Source organism: Corvus brachyrhynchos, unplaced genomic scaffold (genome assembly GCF_000691975.1).
Source record: "Corvus brachyrhynchos isolate BGI_N302 unplaced genomic scaffold, ASM69197v1 scaffold65, whole genome shotgun sequence".
NCBI classification, from domain to species: domain Eukaryota; kingdom Metazoa; phylum Chordata; class Aves; order Passeriformes; family Corvidae; genus Corvus; species Corvus brachyrhynchos.
The window spans coordinates 63,429-77,485 of NW_008238365.1; the positions used below are offsets into that span (position 1 = coordinate 63,429).

General features: G+C 58.5%; 2 protein-coding genes across 5 annotated transcripts in view; both read left to right on the plus strand.

Moving 5' to 3' along the window:
- The window catches only part of ASAP3 (ArfGAP with SH3 domain, ankyrin repeat and PH domain 3), a 13,706-nt gene extending 8,044 nt beyond the window's left edge, over positions 1-5,662 (plus strand). For 2 of the 3 annotated variants that reach the window (XM_017736221.1, XM_017736223.1), the window contains 14 exons: positions 165-213; positions 302-489; positions 604-737; positions 1,135-1,229; positions 1,497-1,677; positions 2,051-2,136; positions 2,247-2,362; positions 2,451-2,518; positions 2,685-2,792; positions 2,913-3,156; positions 3,244-3,517; positions 4,004-4,148; positions 4,298-4,420; positions 4,697-5,662. In XM_017736221.1, coding sequence (XP_017591710.1) covers positions 165-213; positions 302-489; positions 604-737; positions 1,135-1,229; positions 1,497-1,677; positions 2,051-2,136; positions 2,247-2,362; positions 2,451-2,518; positions 2,685-2,792; positions 2,913-3,156; positions 3,244-3,517; positions 4,004-4,148; positions 4,298-4,420; positions 4,697-4,771 — 1,886 coding nt within the window. In that variant the 3' untranslated portion in view covers positions 4,772-5,662. The remainder of the gene's footprint in view (positions 1-164; positions 214-301; positions 490-603; positions 738-1,134; positions 1,230-1,496; positions 1,678-2,050; positions 2,137-2,246; positions 2,363-2,450; positions 2,519-2,684; positions 2,793-2,912; positions 3,157-3,243; positions 3,518-4,003; positions 4,149-4,297; positions 4,421-4,696) is intronic. The other variant, XM_017736222.1, reaches the window with a different exon arrangement.
- Positions 5,663-6,627: 965 nt separating this feature from the next.
- On the plus strand, positions 6,628-13,451 carry TCEA3 (transcription elongation factor A3). 2 transcript variants are annotated; one of them, XM_017736225.1, is made up of 14 exons: positions 6,628-6,829; positions 8,299-8,361; positions 8,438-8,558; positions 8,887-9,052; positions 9,316-9,384; positions 9,584-9,652; positions 9,779-9,853; positions 10,124-10,201; positions 10,320-10,474; positions 10,769-10,825; positions 11,691-11,845; positions 12,345-12,491; positions 12,576-12,647; positions 12,785-13,451. In XM_017736225.1, the coding sequence occupies exons 1-14, from the start codon at positions 6,761-6,763 to the stop codon at positions 12,791-12,793; spliced, it is 1,305 nt and encodes a 434-aa protein (XP_017591714.1). In that variant the 5' UTR covers positions 6,628-6,760; the 3' UTR covers positions 12,794-13,451. The 2 variants fall into 2 exon arrangements, with proteins under 2 accessions (XP_017591714.1, XP_017591715.1); XM_017736226.1 differs by having other exon boundaries at positions 8,453-8,558.
- Positions 13,452-14,057: the final 606 nt, after the last annotated feature.

The window sequence follows — 14,057 nt, forward strand, 5'->3', positions numbered from 1 at the left end:
AACCTTAAAGATTGTCTTGTTCCACCCCCCCACCATGGGCAGGGACACCTTCCACTAGACCAGATTGCTCCAAGCTCTGTCCAAGCTGGCTTGAACAATTCAAGGGATGTTGCAGACACAGCTTCTCCCCTTTCACCTTCTCTCCCCTCTCCCCATCCCTGCAGACAACAGGACGTATCACTTCCAAGCGGAGGATGAGCAGGAGTGTGTTGTGTAAGTGCCACAGCCCATCCCTCCTCCTTGACGTGCCAGATCCTGCTCTGCCTTCTCCATCCTCCTCTTCCTCCTCCGTCCTGCCCAGGTGGGTCTCAGTGCTGCAGAACAGCAAGGACGAAGCCCTGAGCAATGCCTTCAAGGGGGATGGGGGCGGTGGCGGGGCGGCGGCAGGCACCGGGGTGGACGGCGGCGTGCAGGAGCTCACCAGGTTGGTCATCAGTGAGGTGAAGAACATGCCAGGAAACAAGCAGTGTTGTGACTGTGGCGCCCCAGGTATGTTACGGCCTGGGGTGTCCCCCTGCCCTGGGTGTGGGTCAGCTGTCATGGGGGTCACAGCATCTTGGGAGGCTGGGTGTGGTGCTGAGGCCCTCGCCGCTCCCACTGCAGATCCCACATGGCTCTCTACCAACCTTGGCATCCTGACGTGCATCGAGTGCTCGGGTATCCATCGGGAGCTGGGTGTGCATTATTCCCGTATCCAGTCCCTCACTCTGGATGTTCTCAGCACCTCTGAGCTGCTGGTAAGCTGCTCCCTGAGTCTGGAGGTCTCCTGGCCCCGGGAATCACCCTCTGCATCTCCCAAACCTCCTGGGACACAGGGTTCATTCCTTCTCCTCCATCCCATCTGTCTCCAGTTTGCTCCAGGGCTCGCAAACTTGCCTCAGTTTCCCCAGCACAGTGATCTGGGCAAGGGAGGCTCTGCAAAGCCATTTGCTGAGCAGGGGGCTGCTAGCAGCTCCGCAGGATTTTCTCCCTCCTAAAACAGATTTCCCTTGCCACAAGAGAACATCATCCTGGCAGAGATGCTGCTCTGGGAAAGTCCTGGGTGGATCCAATGGATTCCTTCCTTCTGGGATGGGATCTGGCTGGAGCAGGGTGAGTGTGGAGGGCTCGTGTCTCTCTGTTCTCTCTCCCTAGCTGGCTGTTAGCATCGGGAACACTCGCTTCAATGAGATCATGGAGGCCACGCTACCCACACAGGACTGTCCCAAGCCCTTGGCCAGCAGTAATATGTGAGTCGGGGACTTGGGTGTGCTGGGAAGAAGAGGAGGAGGTGGAATTGGAGTGCATGGTGTGTGCCCTGTCCTTGTCCCCATGCTGCCACTGCCCATAGGCTCTAAGACGGCCCTGGGATGAGGCATCCTGGTGTCACTGCCGGATTGTGGTGGGGATCTGCACCTCTTTGGAGGTTTACCCTTGATCCTGAGGCTTGAGGAGGAGGCAGGAGCACAGGGCTCCACCCCTCAGCTCCATGCCCATCCAAGCCCCCCTTCCGGCAGGGCTGCACGCAAGGAATATATCATGGCCAAGTACATGGAGCGACGCTACGTGCAGAAAAGCGGCCGGGACAACCCCCACAGCCTCTGGGAAGCCATTCGAGCCCGTGACCTCTTGGCCCTTCTCCAGGCCTTTGCCGAGGGGCATGACCTGACCAAGCCCCTGGCCAGCCCTGAGGGTCAGGTGAGCCCTGCAGGGAATGGATTTTCCCTCTCTGGGTGCCTGTGCTCAGGGTTTTCCTGGGGTTTGGGCAGGGGTGTGCTGGTCGGAAGATGAGCATCCTCAGGTCCAGCTTTCTTCTCTCCTACTTGTAGAAGATGAAGCATTGTTGAGGCCAGCTCTCCTCTCCCTTCCATATCTTGGGAGATGAAGCATCCTTGGGTTCAGCTCTCCTTTCCCTTCCATCTCGGGGGAGATGAGCATACATGTGTCCAGCACTCCTTTTCTCTCCATTCAGAGAGGAAGATGAGCATTCTTGGATCTGGTACTTCTTTTCACTTCTTCCTGAGGAAGATGAGCATTCTCAGGGTCATCTCTCCCTCCCATCTCTTGGCAGGATGCAGGCGAGCTGGCACTGCACGTGGCCGTGCGCCATGCCGACAGATCATCCCTTCCCTTGGTGGACTTCATCATCCAGAATGGGTGTGTCCCAAGTGCTCCCGGTGTTCCCTGCCCCTCTCCCTCACGGGAGGAATGTACAAGATGCTTTTGTGTTCTAGAGCCTTGACTTTCCTGCTGTTGGCCTTGCACAGGGGAACACTGGACCGGGTGACACAGGACGGGAACACGGCCTTGCACTATGGTGCGCTCTACAACCAGCCCAACTGCCTCAAGCTGCTCCTGAAGGGCAAAGCTGCCTTCACCATAGGTGTGAGGTTGGGATGGGGGTTTTGGTGTTCTTTGGTGGGATGGTAGGGCTGAAACCTGGATTTTTCCCCCTTTTGTCCCTTGGGCAGTGAACACGGCAGGCGAGACGGCTCTGGACGTGGCGAGGAGGCTGAAGCACAGTGAGTGTGAGGAGCTGGTAAGTGGGATGGAGGAATGGGAGAGAAGCTCAGCATGGGGAGAGGGGACCAAAGCGCCTGAGGAGGGCTGGCATGAAGGTGGGGGGCTTCTGGGATGTGTCCCTCCAGTGCCCTATGGGCTGCCCCATCCTGAGATTCCGCTGACCTGCCCCATCCCTCTGGCAGCTGGAGCAGGTGCAAGCAGGGAAGCTCTCCCTGCAAATCCATGTGGATTATGACTGGGAGCCCCCATCAGAGTTCCCCTATGACAGCGAGGATGAGCTGGAGGAGAAGGTACCTGTGGGATGGTGGTGGGGGCCCTCCACATCCCCAGTGAGGGCGCTGGGAGAGTGCAGACCCTTTTGGGGGGCTGGTGGCAGCGGGACATCCCTGGAGCTGTGTGTGTACCCCCAGGTGAGCCCCCTCCAGCGCTCCTTCAAGGGCACGTCGCCACTGCCCGCCAACCCACTGCCCGCCTGCCCCCAGACCCGCTGGAGCTGCATGGGGATGGACATCACCAACAAGACCTACGAGAGCATCCTGGTGCCCTCACGCCCTGCACCCCGCCGGGCCCACAGCGAGGAGATCCCCCCGCCGTTGCCCCTCAAAAACCCTACGCGGGGTAGCTCTCGCCCCAAACCCAGCCACAGCCCCACCGGTAAGCCGGAGTGGGGGGTCATCATGGTGGGGCTGTGCCTTCCCCTGAAGACCAAGTTTATTGTCCCCATTGCACGTGTTCCCCCAGAGCGCCCTGAACTGCCCCGGCAGGCGTCAGAGCCCCACTTCTCTGGGGCAGCAGAGGCACTGGCACCACGCAGCCTGCCTTGTGCCAGCAGCACGGGTGCCCTGGATGGCACCCCCAGCACCTGCAGCCCCATTGAGAGCCAGCGGGCAGCGTACTGGGAGACCCGCTCCGAGACGGACACTAGCAGCAGTCGGCGGGGGCCAGAGCTGAGTCCCCCACCCGGGCAGCTCCTGCCAGGCAACATGGCCCCTGACATCCCCCCTGTCAAGTTCAGGTAGGGACCCTGCTCCAGACAGGGGTTGCACTTGGTGTTGGGGGGCCATTGCATGGTGCTGGTGGGTTGGCTTCAACCCCTGCCACCCCCACGGGCATGGGGAATCCCTGTGGAGCAAAGGGGTCCCCACCCTCTGGGGTCTCCAGAGAAGTTGGTGGTGACCCTGGGATGCAGGAGGAGACACGGGCAGCTGAGGGGATGCTGGGTTGTCCTTGGAGATAATGATGCAGATTATTTGGGAGGACACCAAGATCCTCTGCAAGTTACCATATATATTTTTTCTTTCTTGGGAAACTGTGGTGGGATGGGCTCATTTGAGGGAGTTTGGGTGCTGGGGACCTTTTCCGTCAGCATCCGGGGGCTGTGGGTGGGATCCAGGTCCCATGGAGGAAGCCCTGACCCCCCTGAGACCTCGCAGGAAGGAGGACAGGGCGGAGGAAGGCACCTGCAGAGGGGGGGTGACACTGTTCCCCATGTCACCCACAGCTCAGAGAGCACCCGCTCGTACCGGCGCATCAGCGGCATGGTGGGCAAAGTGGGGTTGGCCGGGTCCCCCCAGAGCCCTGGTGGCCCCGAGGACCCTGCTCTCAGCAAGGTGCCCCCTGTGCCCATGCCCAGGAGATTTGCTCCGGTAGGTGCAAATCCTCCTCTCTGCATCCCCAAGCATCCCAGCTCCTCTTATCATGGGGTGGCAGACAGAATGATCGGGGGTTGTATCCCTGTTGCTGCCCTTTGGGTGGCCTCGGGGGGTTCTGTCACCCCCTTTTCATCCCATTTCAGGCCAAGGGGAGGCAGAAGCGGGTGAAAGCAGTGGCTGACTGCAAGGGGGACAAGGCGCGAGATCTGACCTTCTCCAAGGGGGAGGTCATCGTGGTGACACGAGAGGAGGACGAGCAGATCTGGGTGAGTCACCATGGCACGGACAGGTGCTGGGATCCAAATCCTGGTCCTTTTCCCACTCCGGTTCTCTTCTGAAGGAGGCTGAGTTCTTCTGGGGGGGCATGGATGGGGGACTCCTGCCCCATGTGTGCATGGAGGACGGCTGGGAGGGCTCCACTGATGTGTCACCACAGCTTTGCCTCTCTAAGTCCCTGTTGGAATTGGGCAGGGGAGAAGTTTTGGGGCTGATATCTCGAGATAAGACTCCCACCCTCCTGAACCCTCTTTCTGCACCCCCAGGTCGGCTTCATCGAGGGCGATGGCTCCCGCACCGGCGTCTTCCCTGCCAGCTTCGTCCACCTCTTGCAAGACTGACCGGGTGGGGGTGGCCCATTTGTCACTGTCCCATTGGCTGGGACTAGAGGCAGCTCCCTGCTGGGGGCTTGCTAGAGCCAGGCCACAAGGGACATGTGCCCAGGATCCTGGCATGGGACCACTGCTCTCCAAGGGGGCCCAGAGACCCCCTGCATTGGGAAAACCATCCATGGATGGTGGCGGTGGGGACCTGAGGGGCAGAGAACAGACATGCTCGCTGCACTGGTGGGCTGAGGTTTCTGTGCCAGCCCCTGCTCCCACTGCTCTTCTGTCCTTCCTGTGGACTCTGCCCATCCCTTGGGTTTTCTTCTTCCTTCTCTGCAAGGAATTTGGGATGGGGGAGCTGTATTCGGTGTCCCCTACCCTCTGCCAGGTAGTCATGAAGCGTCCTCCTCATCCTGGGGGCAGCCATGGACCCCCAGCCTCCTTCTGTACCCCAACTGTGAAGCCTTTGGGATGGGCAAGAAATGGGGGGGCGGGGGGGGGAGTGGGGTGTGTTTGTGTCCATCCCCCACCCTGGCTTCCAGGAGCGGCCTGGACTGGTGGGGCTTGGGGATGCTCCAAAGCTTCTCCAAAACTGGTATCAAAATGCCATTCCCTGATTTGGAGGGGGATGGATGTTTCAGGTGGTACCACAGGGCCCCTGCCACGTCCTTCATCTGGGATGGGTGCTGGATCGCCGCCCCGGCACTGGGCGGGGCTCTCAGATGGGCTTTTGCAGCTTTTTCTAGGACCAGCATATGCCTGTACCAGTGTCCTTTGTGACTCGCCTGCCTCTATACCCCCTCAATTTACCCCTCTCATTTCTGTGTCAAATGTTTCATCTCAAAAAAGTCCTTTTTTTAATGTTTTCTGTCTCCAATTTATAATAAACCATCATTTTTTTAAGCACCTGGGAGTGTGTGGGGGGCACAGCCCCTGCCCTGGGACACAGCCCACAGCCCCTGGCAGTCTGCAGCATGGTGATGCTGCTGCTTTGTGTCCCTGAGGCTCCCAGTCACTGGCATCTGTGATCACCCTTGGGGCAGCCATGTGGGGCTGGGCTGGTACATGGGCATCTTCCCAGTGTGCTGGGATGGATCCAGAGCAGGATGCTTGTCCTACAGCCACCCCTTTTGGGTGCTGGAGCAGGGACAAGCAAGAATGGCAAGGTTGTTGTCACCTACACATCCCACTGGCCTGTGCCCCATTGCTGCCCATCCAGCCAGGCCTGAGGGGCTCCTGGCTCCCACCTCAGGCAGGCACACCATCAGCCAGCAAGGCTCTGCTGTGCTTCAAAGACTGCAGGACATGTTGGCATGTCATTTGTCATCGCACAATCATGGAATGTTGAAAGGGGCCTTAAAGATCATTCCTTCCATCCCCTGCCGTAGTGGGAACACCTTCCACTAGACCAGGTTGCTCCAAGCCTGTCCAACTGACCTTGGACGTTTCCAGGGATGGGGTATTCAATATATGGAGTACTCCAGTATAAGAGCTATTCCTATATACTGGAATCCCACGTATATTGGAATATTCCAATACATGGAGGATAAAAATTATTCCCCCAGGGGTCTTGCTGCTGCAGGACACCAACTTTGGGAAGAACAGAGCTTGCGACACACTGCACTGGACCCGTGCCCCCCAGGATTCCCTGTCTAAGCCATCCCGATGGCACAGCCCCATCCCGGGCCCCGTCCCTCGGCACGCCGGGCTCCCCGTGGCCGCCACAGCCGCGTGTCCCGGAGCGCCCCGACGCGCACCTCCCCCGCTCCTGCAATCGTGGCTCTCGGCTATATTTAGCCCTCCCCCGTGCTATTTCGCTTTCCTGGCAGGAGTTTATAACTGGCCGGGACAGCCCCACCTCCTTTCTGCTTTCTCTCCCTTCCCTTCCCTTTCCCCCTTCTCCCCTCCTCTCTGCTCCCTCCCACCCGGCTGCCCAGGGCCCCCCATGCCAGCAGTGCCCAGCTGTGCCCGCAGCCACCATCCTGCTCCGCTGGAGCCCCCGGCATGGGGCCCGCTGAGGAGCTGGTCCGGATTGCCAAGAAATTGGATAAGATGGTGGCCAGGAAGAGCACGGTAAGGTGGCCGAGCTCCTCGGGGCATGTGTGCATATTTACACACATATGTATTTTCACACGTGCATATTTACACACATGCTTATTTACATGCATGTTTGAGTGTTGTTGCGTGGCTTGGGAAAAGGAGGGGGTTTGCTCTTCATACCCCTCATGTTGTCCCTGGAGGGGCTGAGTGGGTTTAAGGGGTGCTGCCTATGTCCCCCAAGCCCAGCCTCAGGACATCATAGTCAGCACCCAGGGGATTTAATTTTGCCTCTAATTTGGGGCTCTCCTGCACCCCGTTGCTCCCAGACATTGGGATTTGGGGGTGGGGGGGGGGGGTTTGTCCCATGGGTGGCAGCTCTAGACACCGCTCGGCAGTGCCGGACTGTGCGCAACAGGTGCTTGGCCCCCGGCCTGTCCACCAACACCCCATCAGTGCCAGGGCCAGAGGCTCGTATACAAGCAAGGAAAAGCTCTGGGGTGGGGGACATAACACCCCCAACGCCCCCAGCACAGCTGTGCCTGTTACACAAGTGTTGCAAAGGGAGGGGAGGGCATCAGTTGCTGTTTCATGGGTGGTTTTGGTAGTTGTGTGCTGGGGGAAGCTGGGATCCAGCCCTGCTGCCCTTGTGCCAAGTGAGAATCCATCCGGGGATCCTGGTGAGCCAGTTACATGTGCCAAGCCCAGCCCTCAGAGTTAATATTTGACCGTTTCCACTGGCCTTTGCCCCGACAAGGTGCAGGCTCCTGGCTGGGGGGCAGCACTGCTGTCTCCCTGGATCTGGTGGCATTTTGGGATGCCAGTGCTTGGTATCAAACCAGATCCCATGGCTCTGCTTGCTGCCAGGAATTACCCAGGGGTCAAGGGACAGGGGTGCTCCACAGCTTTCCTGCTGCACTTTGGGATGGGACAGAGCCAGGATCCAGCTAGAGCACGGGAATGTCCCTGCACCCATCAAACCAGGGGGGTCTGATCCAGCCCCTCAAGGTGGGAATCCATGGAGCTGGGTCCCAGTGGCGGGGGATACCTGGGAGCTGGTGTCTGCTGCTGGGGCTCTAAATATACCAAGGACGAGGAGGAGGAAGAGAGGGAGGAGGAGGAAGGCTCCATGCTGGACTATCTTTAGCCCAGCTGCCGCCGCAGGATGCAATGCTGGGGCTTGTGTCCCATGGACCTTCACACCCCTGGGTGGAGGACACTGGGGTGTCCCCCAGCTCTCCCTAGCTCCCACCAGCCCAGGTTTTTCTTGTGGATGGGGTTTTCCCAAGTTTTAAGAAAAGCTTCTGCTACCCAGCTGGAGATGTGACCTGGTGCTGGGATGGTCCAGCAGGATTTGGGTGTGGGACTTTTCTGTCCGTGTGTTGACACAGAGGGTCAGGCATTCCCAGGGAGCAGCCCAGGGCTGCTTTGGGTTCTCCTGTCATGCCTTTCCTGGTGCTGCCTGGAGCCTCCTCAAGGGCTCCTGTGGCTTCTCCCTGCTGCAGGAAGGGGCACTGGATCTGCTCAAATCCCTCACCGGCTACACCATGACTATCCAGCTGCTCCAGGTGAGGGGGTTTGGGTGGGGGGACACCCCATGGGGTAGTTCATCCTGTGTCCTGTGCCAGCCAGCACATCCCTAAGGACGTGTGTACCCAGACCACACGGATCGGAGTGGCTGTGAACTCAGTGCGGAAACACTGCTCAGATGAAGAGGTGGTGGCCTCAGCCAAAATCCTCATCAAAAACTGGAAGCGGCTTCTGGGTGAGTGATGCCAGGGGAAGGCAAGAACCCCCAAAAGCCTCAATCCTCCCTGGGCCATCCCCGCACCTCAAGCCCCAATGCTTTCTGGGGGGATGGAGTGGGATCAGTCCAGAGCTGGGATGTGCAGACTCCCATAACCTGTAACCCAGATGCATGGGTTTGGATTTTCCAAGGGCTTGTTTTCACTCTGGGATAGAGTGGTGTAAATCAGTGTGTGCCCCACCAAGGGCTGAGCATCTCCACAATCATTCCCCACCCCAGGATGCAGCTCTGCAGGTACCCTGTGCTGGTTTGGGCTGTGACTGTGACACCCAAATCCTTCCCCCAGAGTCTACCACCACAAAGAAGGAGAAGGACTCAGATGGGAAGAAGGAGAAGGACACAGATGGAGACAGGGAGAAGAAGAAGGGGCTGGATGTTTCCAGCTGCCCCAGTGAAGGGCTGAAGCACGGCAAGGATACGGCTGAGAAGCACAGGGAGAAGCACAAGGAGAGGTGAGGGCTCCTGCCTGCTGTCGGGGGGCACGAGGTCAATGAGACCAACCTCTGCTTGGTCCTTAAGAATTTATCCATTTCTGCCTACCCATGGATGCTGGCAGCACCTCTGGAGACCAAACTGCCTCTGGGACAGCACCAGGGCAGTTTTTGGAGGAGGGAGAAGTGGCAGTTTTTTATTTTCCCTTCTCTAAAGCTAATTATTCCTTGGATGAGGCCAGTTTGGACAGTGCTCATCTGACCCCTGCTCTCTCTGTCCCTAGGAAGCCCAGCAAGCCTGACTCTCATGCCACTGCCACCCAGGGCCACTCTGCCGATTCCAACCTGGAGAGGTACCTGCCAAAGGCTGCCCTGACCCTCACGCCAGGCTGTGCCAGGCACTGCCAGCCCAGGAGAGGCTTTGCTGGCAGCCTGGGGATGGTGGGCTTAGGGAAGGGGAATGCAGATGGACAGACTCCAGCTCACAAGTTGCCAGAGTATGCTGGGGTTGCTGAGAGCTTCTCTCCCTTCCTTTGGGCCTCCGTGGTGAAGAGAGTCCAGTGATGGCCAGAGCCCCATTGCATCCTCCAAGAAATCACCTCTGGAAGGCAAGAAAGAGAGGTGGGTGCTGGGCTGGGTGAAGATGGGAGAGGCCAGCCCCCAGCCCCTCACTGGACTGTGGTTGGGGGTGTGGACCCACCATCTGGTCCCAATCACTGCCCTCTGACATGGGGTTTGTCCTGCCAGGAGAGCCTCTGCTGACTCCAGGTCGTCAACCATCTCCTCCTCTTCCTCCCCACAGAAGAGACTGTCAGGGGAGAGGTAAGGAGGGGGTGTCCCTGGGCAGCCTGGGGATGCTTCTAGGGCCCCCTTGGGGATGCCCTGACCATGGAGGGGGTGAGAAGAAGTGGCTGGGAGCCCTGATCCTGCCACAGCACTGGGATATTCCCTGGGAGAAGCAAATCCTCCCCTGGGGAGATTCCTGTTGGCTCCCAAGCGCTCTCATCGATGTGCTGGTGCCTGAGGTCCTGCCACCACTCCCTGCCCCCTCTCTGGTGTCATCCCCACTGTCCCGTTCTGTGCCACTCCCAGGAGAGCCTCTGTGGGCACCAGCCTCTCTCCAGCTCCCACTGGCTCCCAGAGAAACTCCGGTGACAGCAAGGAGGAAAGGTAGGAGAAAGGAGGAAAGGTAGGAGAGACCCACTCCATTTCCAAGGGACCCCGGCAGGTCCCTGTGGCTGTGCCAGGACCCTGCCACCTGCCCGTCCCTCTCCATGTGCCCCTGCAGAGCCAACAGCAGCAAGGCCAAACCTGAGATGCCACGAACCCCCACCAGCCCTTCCTTCTCTCCCAGCCCCTGCTTCCTGGCCCCCTGCTATCTCACGGGGGACTCGGTGCGGGACAAATGCATCGAGATGCTGACGGCTGCACTCCGCATGGATGGTGAGCAGTTCTGGGGGTGCTGGACCCCAGACTGGGCTGTCTCTCCTATGGGACAGTCCTAGCGGGAGCATTCAGCCCCAAAAGGAAAGAAAAGGAAGTTGGTAGGGTCTCTGATAAGGGGGATGGACATGAAAATGCATCTTTGTAAGGTTCCAGATGGATAAAAATAGGTATTTTAGGGATGGAGTGTCTGGGGCGAGTTCAGTGGGAGAGGTGAGATTTTTTGGAGGAGGTACAGTGAGACCTGGCTGGTTTCACACCTGAAAGTCACCCCTAAACCTCTCTACCCTTTAGATGACTACAAGGAATTCAGTGTCAACTGCGAGAAGATGGCATCGGAGATTGAAGACCATATCCTTTGGGGGGCTAGGGGTCCCCAGGCTCCATCTGCGGGGTGGGGGGGGTCGTATGTGGGCTCAAGAGTGGTACTGGGGACCGGACAGGGTGACAGGGACAAGGACAGAAGGTGACAGGCTCTGCTGTGCTCGTTGCCTGCAGAGGGAGCCCAGACCACAGTTAGAGGATGCTGAGGCTGAGGCTGGAGCTGATGCTGAGCAAAGCATCCCCTGAGCACCCGCCTTAGTGCGGGGGTCTGTGTGTTCCCCCCAGGCCCCTCTGGTCGGGGACCTGTCTTCATTCCTGGGGAAATAAATCCAAACCCAGCCAAAGCTTTTTCCTTGAGCCTGCTGTAGGTGCCTGTATCTCCTGCCAGACCCAGTCTGTCACAACATCGAGGCTGTGCCATGCTGGCCGGGATGGAGCCACCTTTGCCTACCCCCAGCTCAAGGCTTGAGGTTCTCCTGGCAGCCCCCTGAGACTGGAACCAACCCCAGGGTGGTTCCCCTCCTGGGTGCACTTTTTGGTGCATCCCAGACTCTGGCTACATCAACCTGTCCATATCCCTGTTCTTTGGGAGGAGGGAGTAGACCGAGTCCTCTGCACCGTGAACTTTTGTCCCAGCACAGGGCTTGGTGACAGTCCCTGAGGTGACAGCTTCACCTGGATGTTAGACATTCCAAGGCAATGCAAAGTCATTTTCCTCTCCACATCTCAAGCTGTGCTTCATCCTCCTAAAGCCGAGGATGAGGACGCTTCCCACAGGGAGCAAAAGCCCCACTGAGATCAGCCACCTCCACATGACCATTGGCCCTGGTGACAGCACCACCCAAGCTGGCATCTCCTCACCTTGCCCCCTTGATTCCTTGACAGACCCCACATATCTTCCAGGAGCTGAAGAGCACAGACATGAAGTATCGCAACCGGGTGCGGAGCAGGATCAGCAACCTGAAGGACCCCAAGAACCCTGGTCTGCGGAGGAACGTGCTGTGCGGGGCCATTGAGCCTGGCCTCATTGCCCGCATGACTGCTGAGGTGGGAAGTGAGGTGGTGGTGCCCATGGATCTCATCCATGCTGCCTCCGTGCTGCCCAAGTGCTGGGTCTCGGCTTGGTGCTGTCCACAGTGGGGTTGTCCCAGCACGTCCCCGTCCCACCCCGGTGCTGGATGAGGCACAGAGAGCATTGGGAGAAAGCTGGCAGCACTGCGGGTCCCCTCAGAGCCCTACAGACCCCCAGCGCATCACAGATCTGGCTGTGGGATATCACACTGGCAGGAATCAGGCTGGAGAGTCCCCATTTGTCCTCCTCAACCAGGGTCCACAAATCAGGGTCCTCAGAAGCCCAGTTTCAGGGAGACAGATCCCTGGAGGTAGCAGTTTTAGTTTGAGGATGGAGTGATTTTTTTGCCTGGGTGGGTCTGAGCCCTCCAGCAAACAGAGAACAGGATTAATCCTGGTTTGGGAGAGGATGGGGTACTTGGCTGTGAGCAGAGCCATGGCCACACTGACCCATCCGGGCCAATGCCGGTGGCAGGAGATGGCCAGTGATGAGCTGAAGAAGCTGCGGAATGCCATGACCCAGGAGGCCATCCGGGAGCACCAGATGGCCAAGACAGGCGGCACCGTCACCGACCTCTTCCAGTGCGGCAAATGCAGGAAGAAGAACTGCACGTACAACCAGGTCAGGCCTGGTCCCCAGGAGACCCTGGTTTGGGGCACACCAGAAGGGTCTCTGCTGAGCTGGTGTGCTGCTGCTCCACCCCAGGTACAGACGCGCAGCGCCGACGAGCCCATGACAACATTCGTGCTGTGCAACGAGTGTGGGAACCGCTGGAAGGTCTGTAACCATCTGGGGAGAGGCTCTGGGCAACCCGACCCTTTCCTAGCCTTCAGAGGTGGCAGAGCCCCCTGAAGTCGGGCTTTGGGGACTGGGTGAGGGCTCACCACCTGCCCTGGGCTCTGCTTCTCCTGCAGTTCTGCTGACGCTGCCGGCGATTGGGCTGGAGGGAACGTGGTGCAAGACAAGATGCTGTGACACCATATTGGGCAGCTGGGGTGGGGAGGAGGGTGGCTGGGTGGCACCAGTCCCTAAACCCCAGCTCTTTGTTCCCTTGCATTGGGCTCCCTCGAACATCCTGGGGAGCCAGCCTCCTGCAAAGTCAAGTTGGCTCGAGAAGGTCCATGCGAATTCAGTGGTTCTTCCCTGCAAATACCTGCCCTTTGATTGGGGTGTGCTGGGATCCCACTGGGATCAGACTCATTCCTGGAAAGGGAGACTGGTACAACCTGGGCAGCATGTCCTTCCCTGAGAGAAATCTGGACTTGGATGATTTGGGAGCAGGAGAGACACTGCCCCATGGACATGGGGCTATGCCTGGGAGCTGAGGGTGGGAGAGGGCCAGGTTTTAACCCAAACACCTTCTTCCTCACCTAAGTGCACACAGAGGGAGGACATGGAGGGGACAGGATGGTTGCTCCAGATGCTGTTGGGATGCCGCCGTGTCCCTCTGCTCTGTGACAAATGGACCATCATCCTGGCTTCAAGGCACTTGTGTCCCAGAAAAAATAGGAAGGATGGCAGGGAGAGGAGTGAGGAAAAACCCCTCCAGCCAGAGTAATAAAGGTGTGAACTATCTCTGCAGCACAGACTGTTTCCTAAGGTGGGTCTGGGACCTCTGTCTCAAGTTTATAGCTCCCCAGCTCGAGCCTCCAGGTCCTCCAAGATCCCTCACCAAATTCCGACACGTATCTCAAATCCATCAGCCCCAGCCTGGGATATAATCATGGCTTGATGCTCATCTGTCACCTGACTGGTGATTAAAGACCTTAAGGCTGGAACAGTTCCCTGGCTTGGTCTGGATGCTGCAGGCTGCCCCATGGCAGGGCAGAACTTCCACCAACGGCTGGAAGGATTTTCCAGGTACAAGGCATCAGGGACCAGCTGGGAGACATCCCTTTGGCTACAGGAGTTCTGGGATGGAGCCTTGTGGCACCAAGCCCATCCCTCGTTACCACCAGCCTCTTCCAGTGGCAGTGAGGTCTGATGGGGACACCGGAAGGTCATGGTGACCATGGGTGACCATGGATGGGGATGAGGGTGCTGTTCTCGTGCTTGTGTGAGCCAAAGTGTGAGAGCAGAGAAGGATGGTGAAGCTGTTAATTAACCTATCATTAATGTTTTAATCTTGGGCTGAGGTGTGAATTTTTTCACAGGCAGTGCCATTTGCAGCCAGACTTGGGTGCTAAA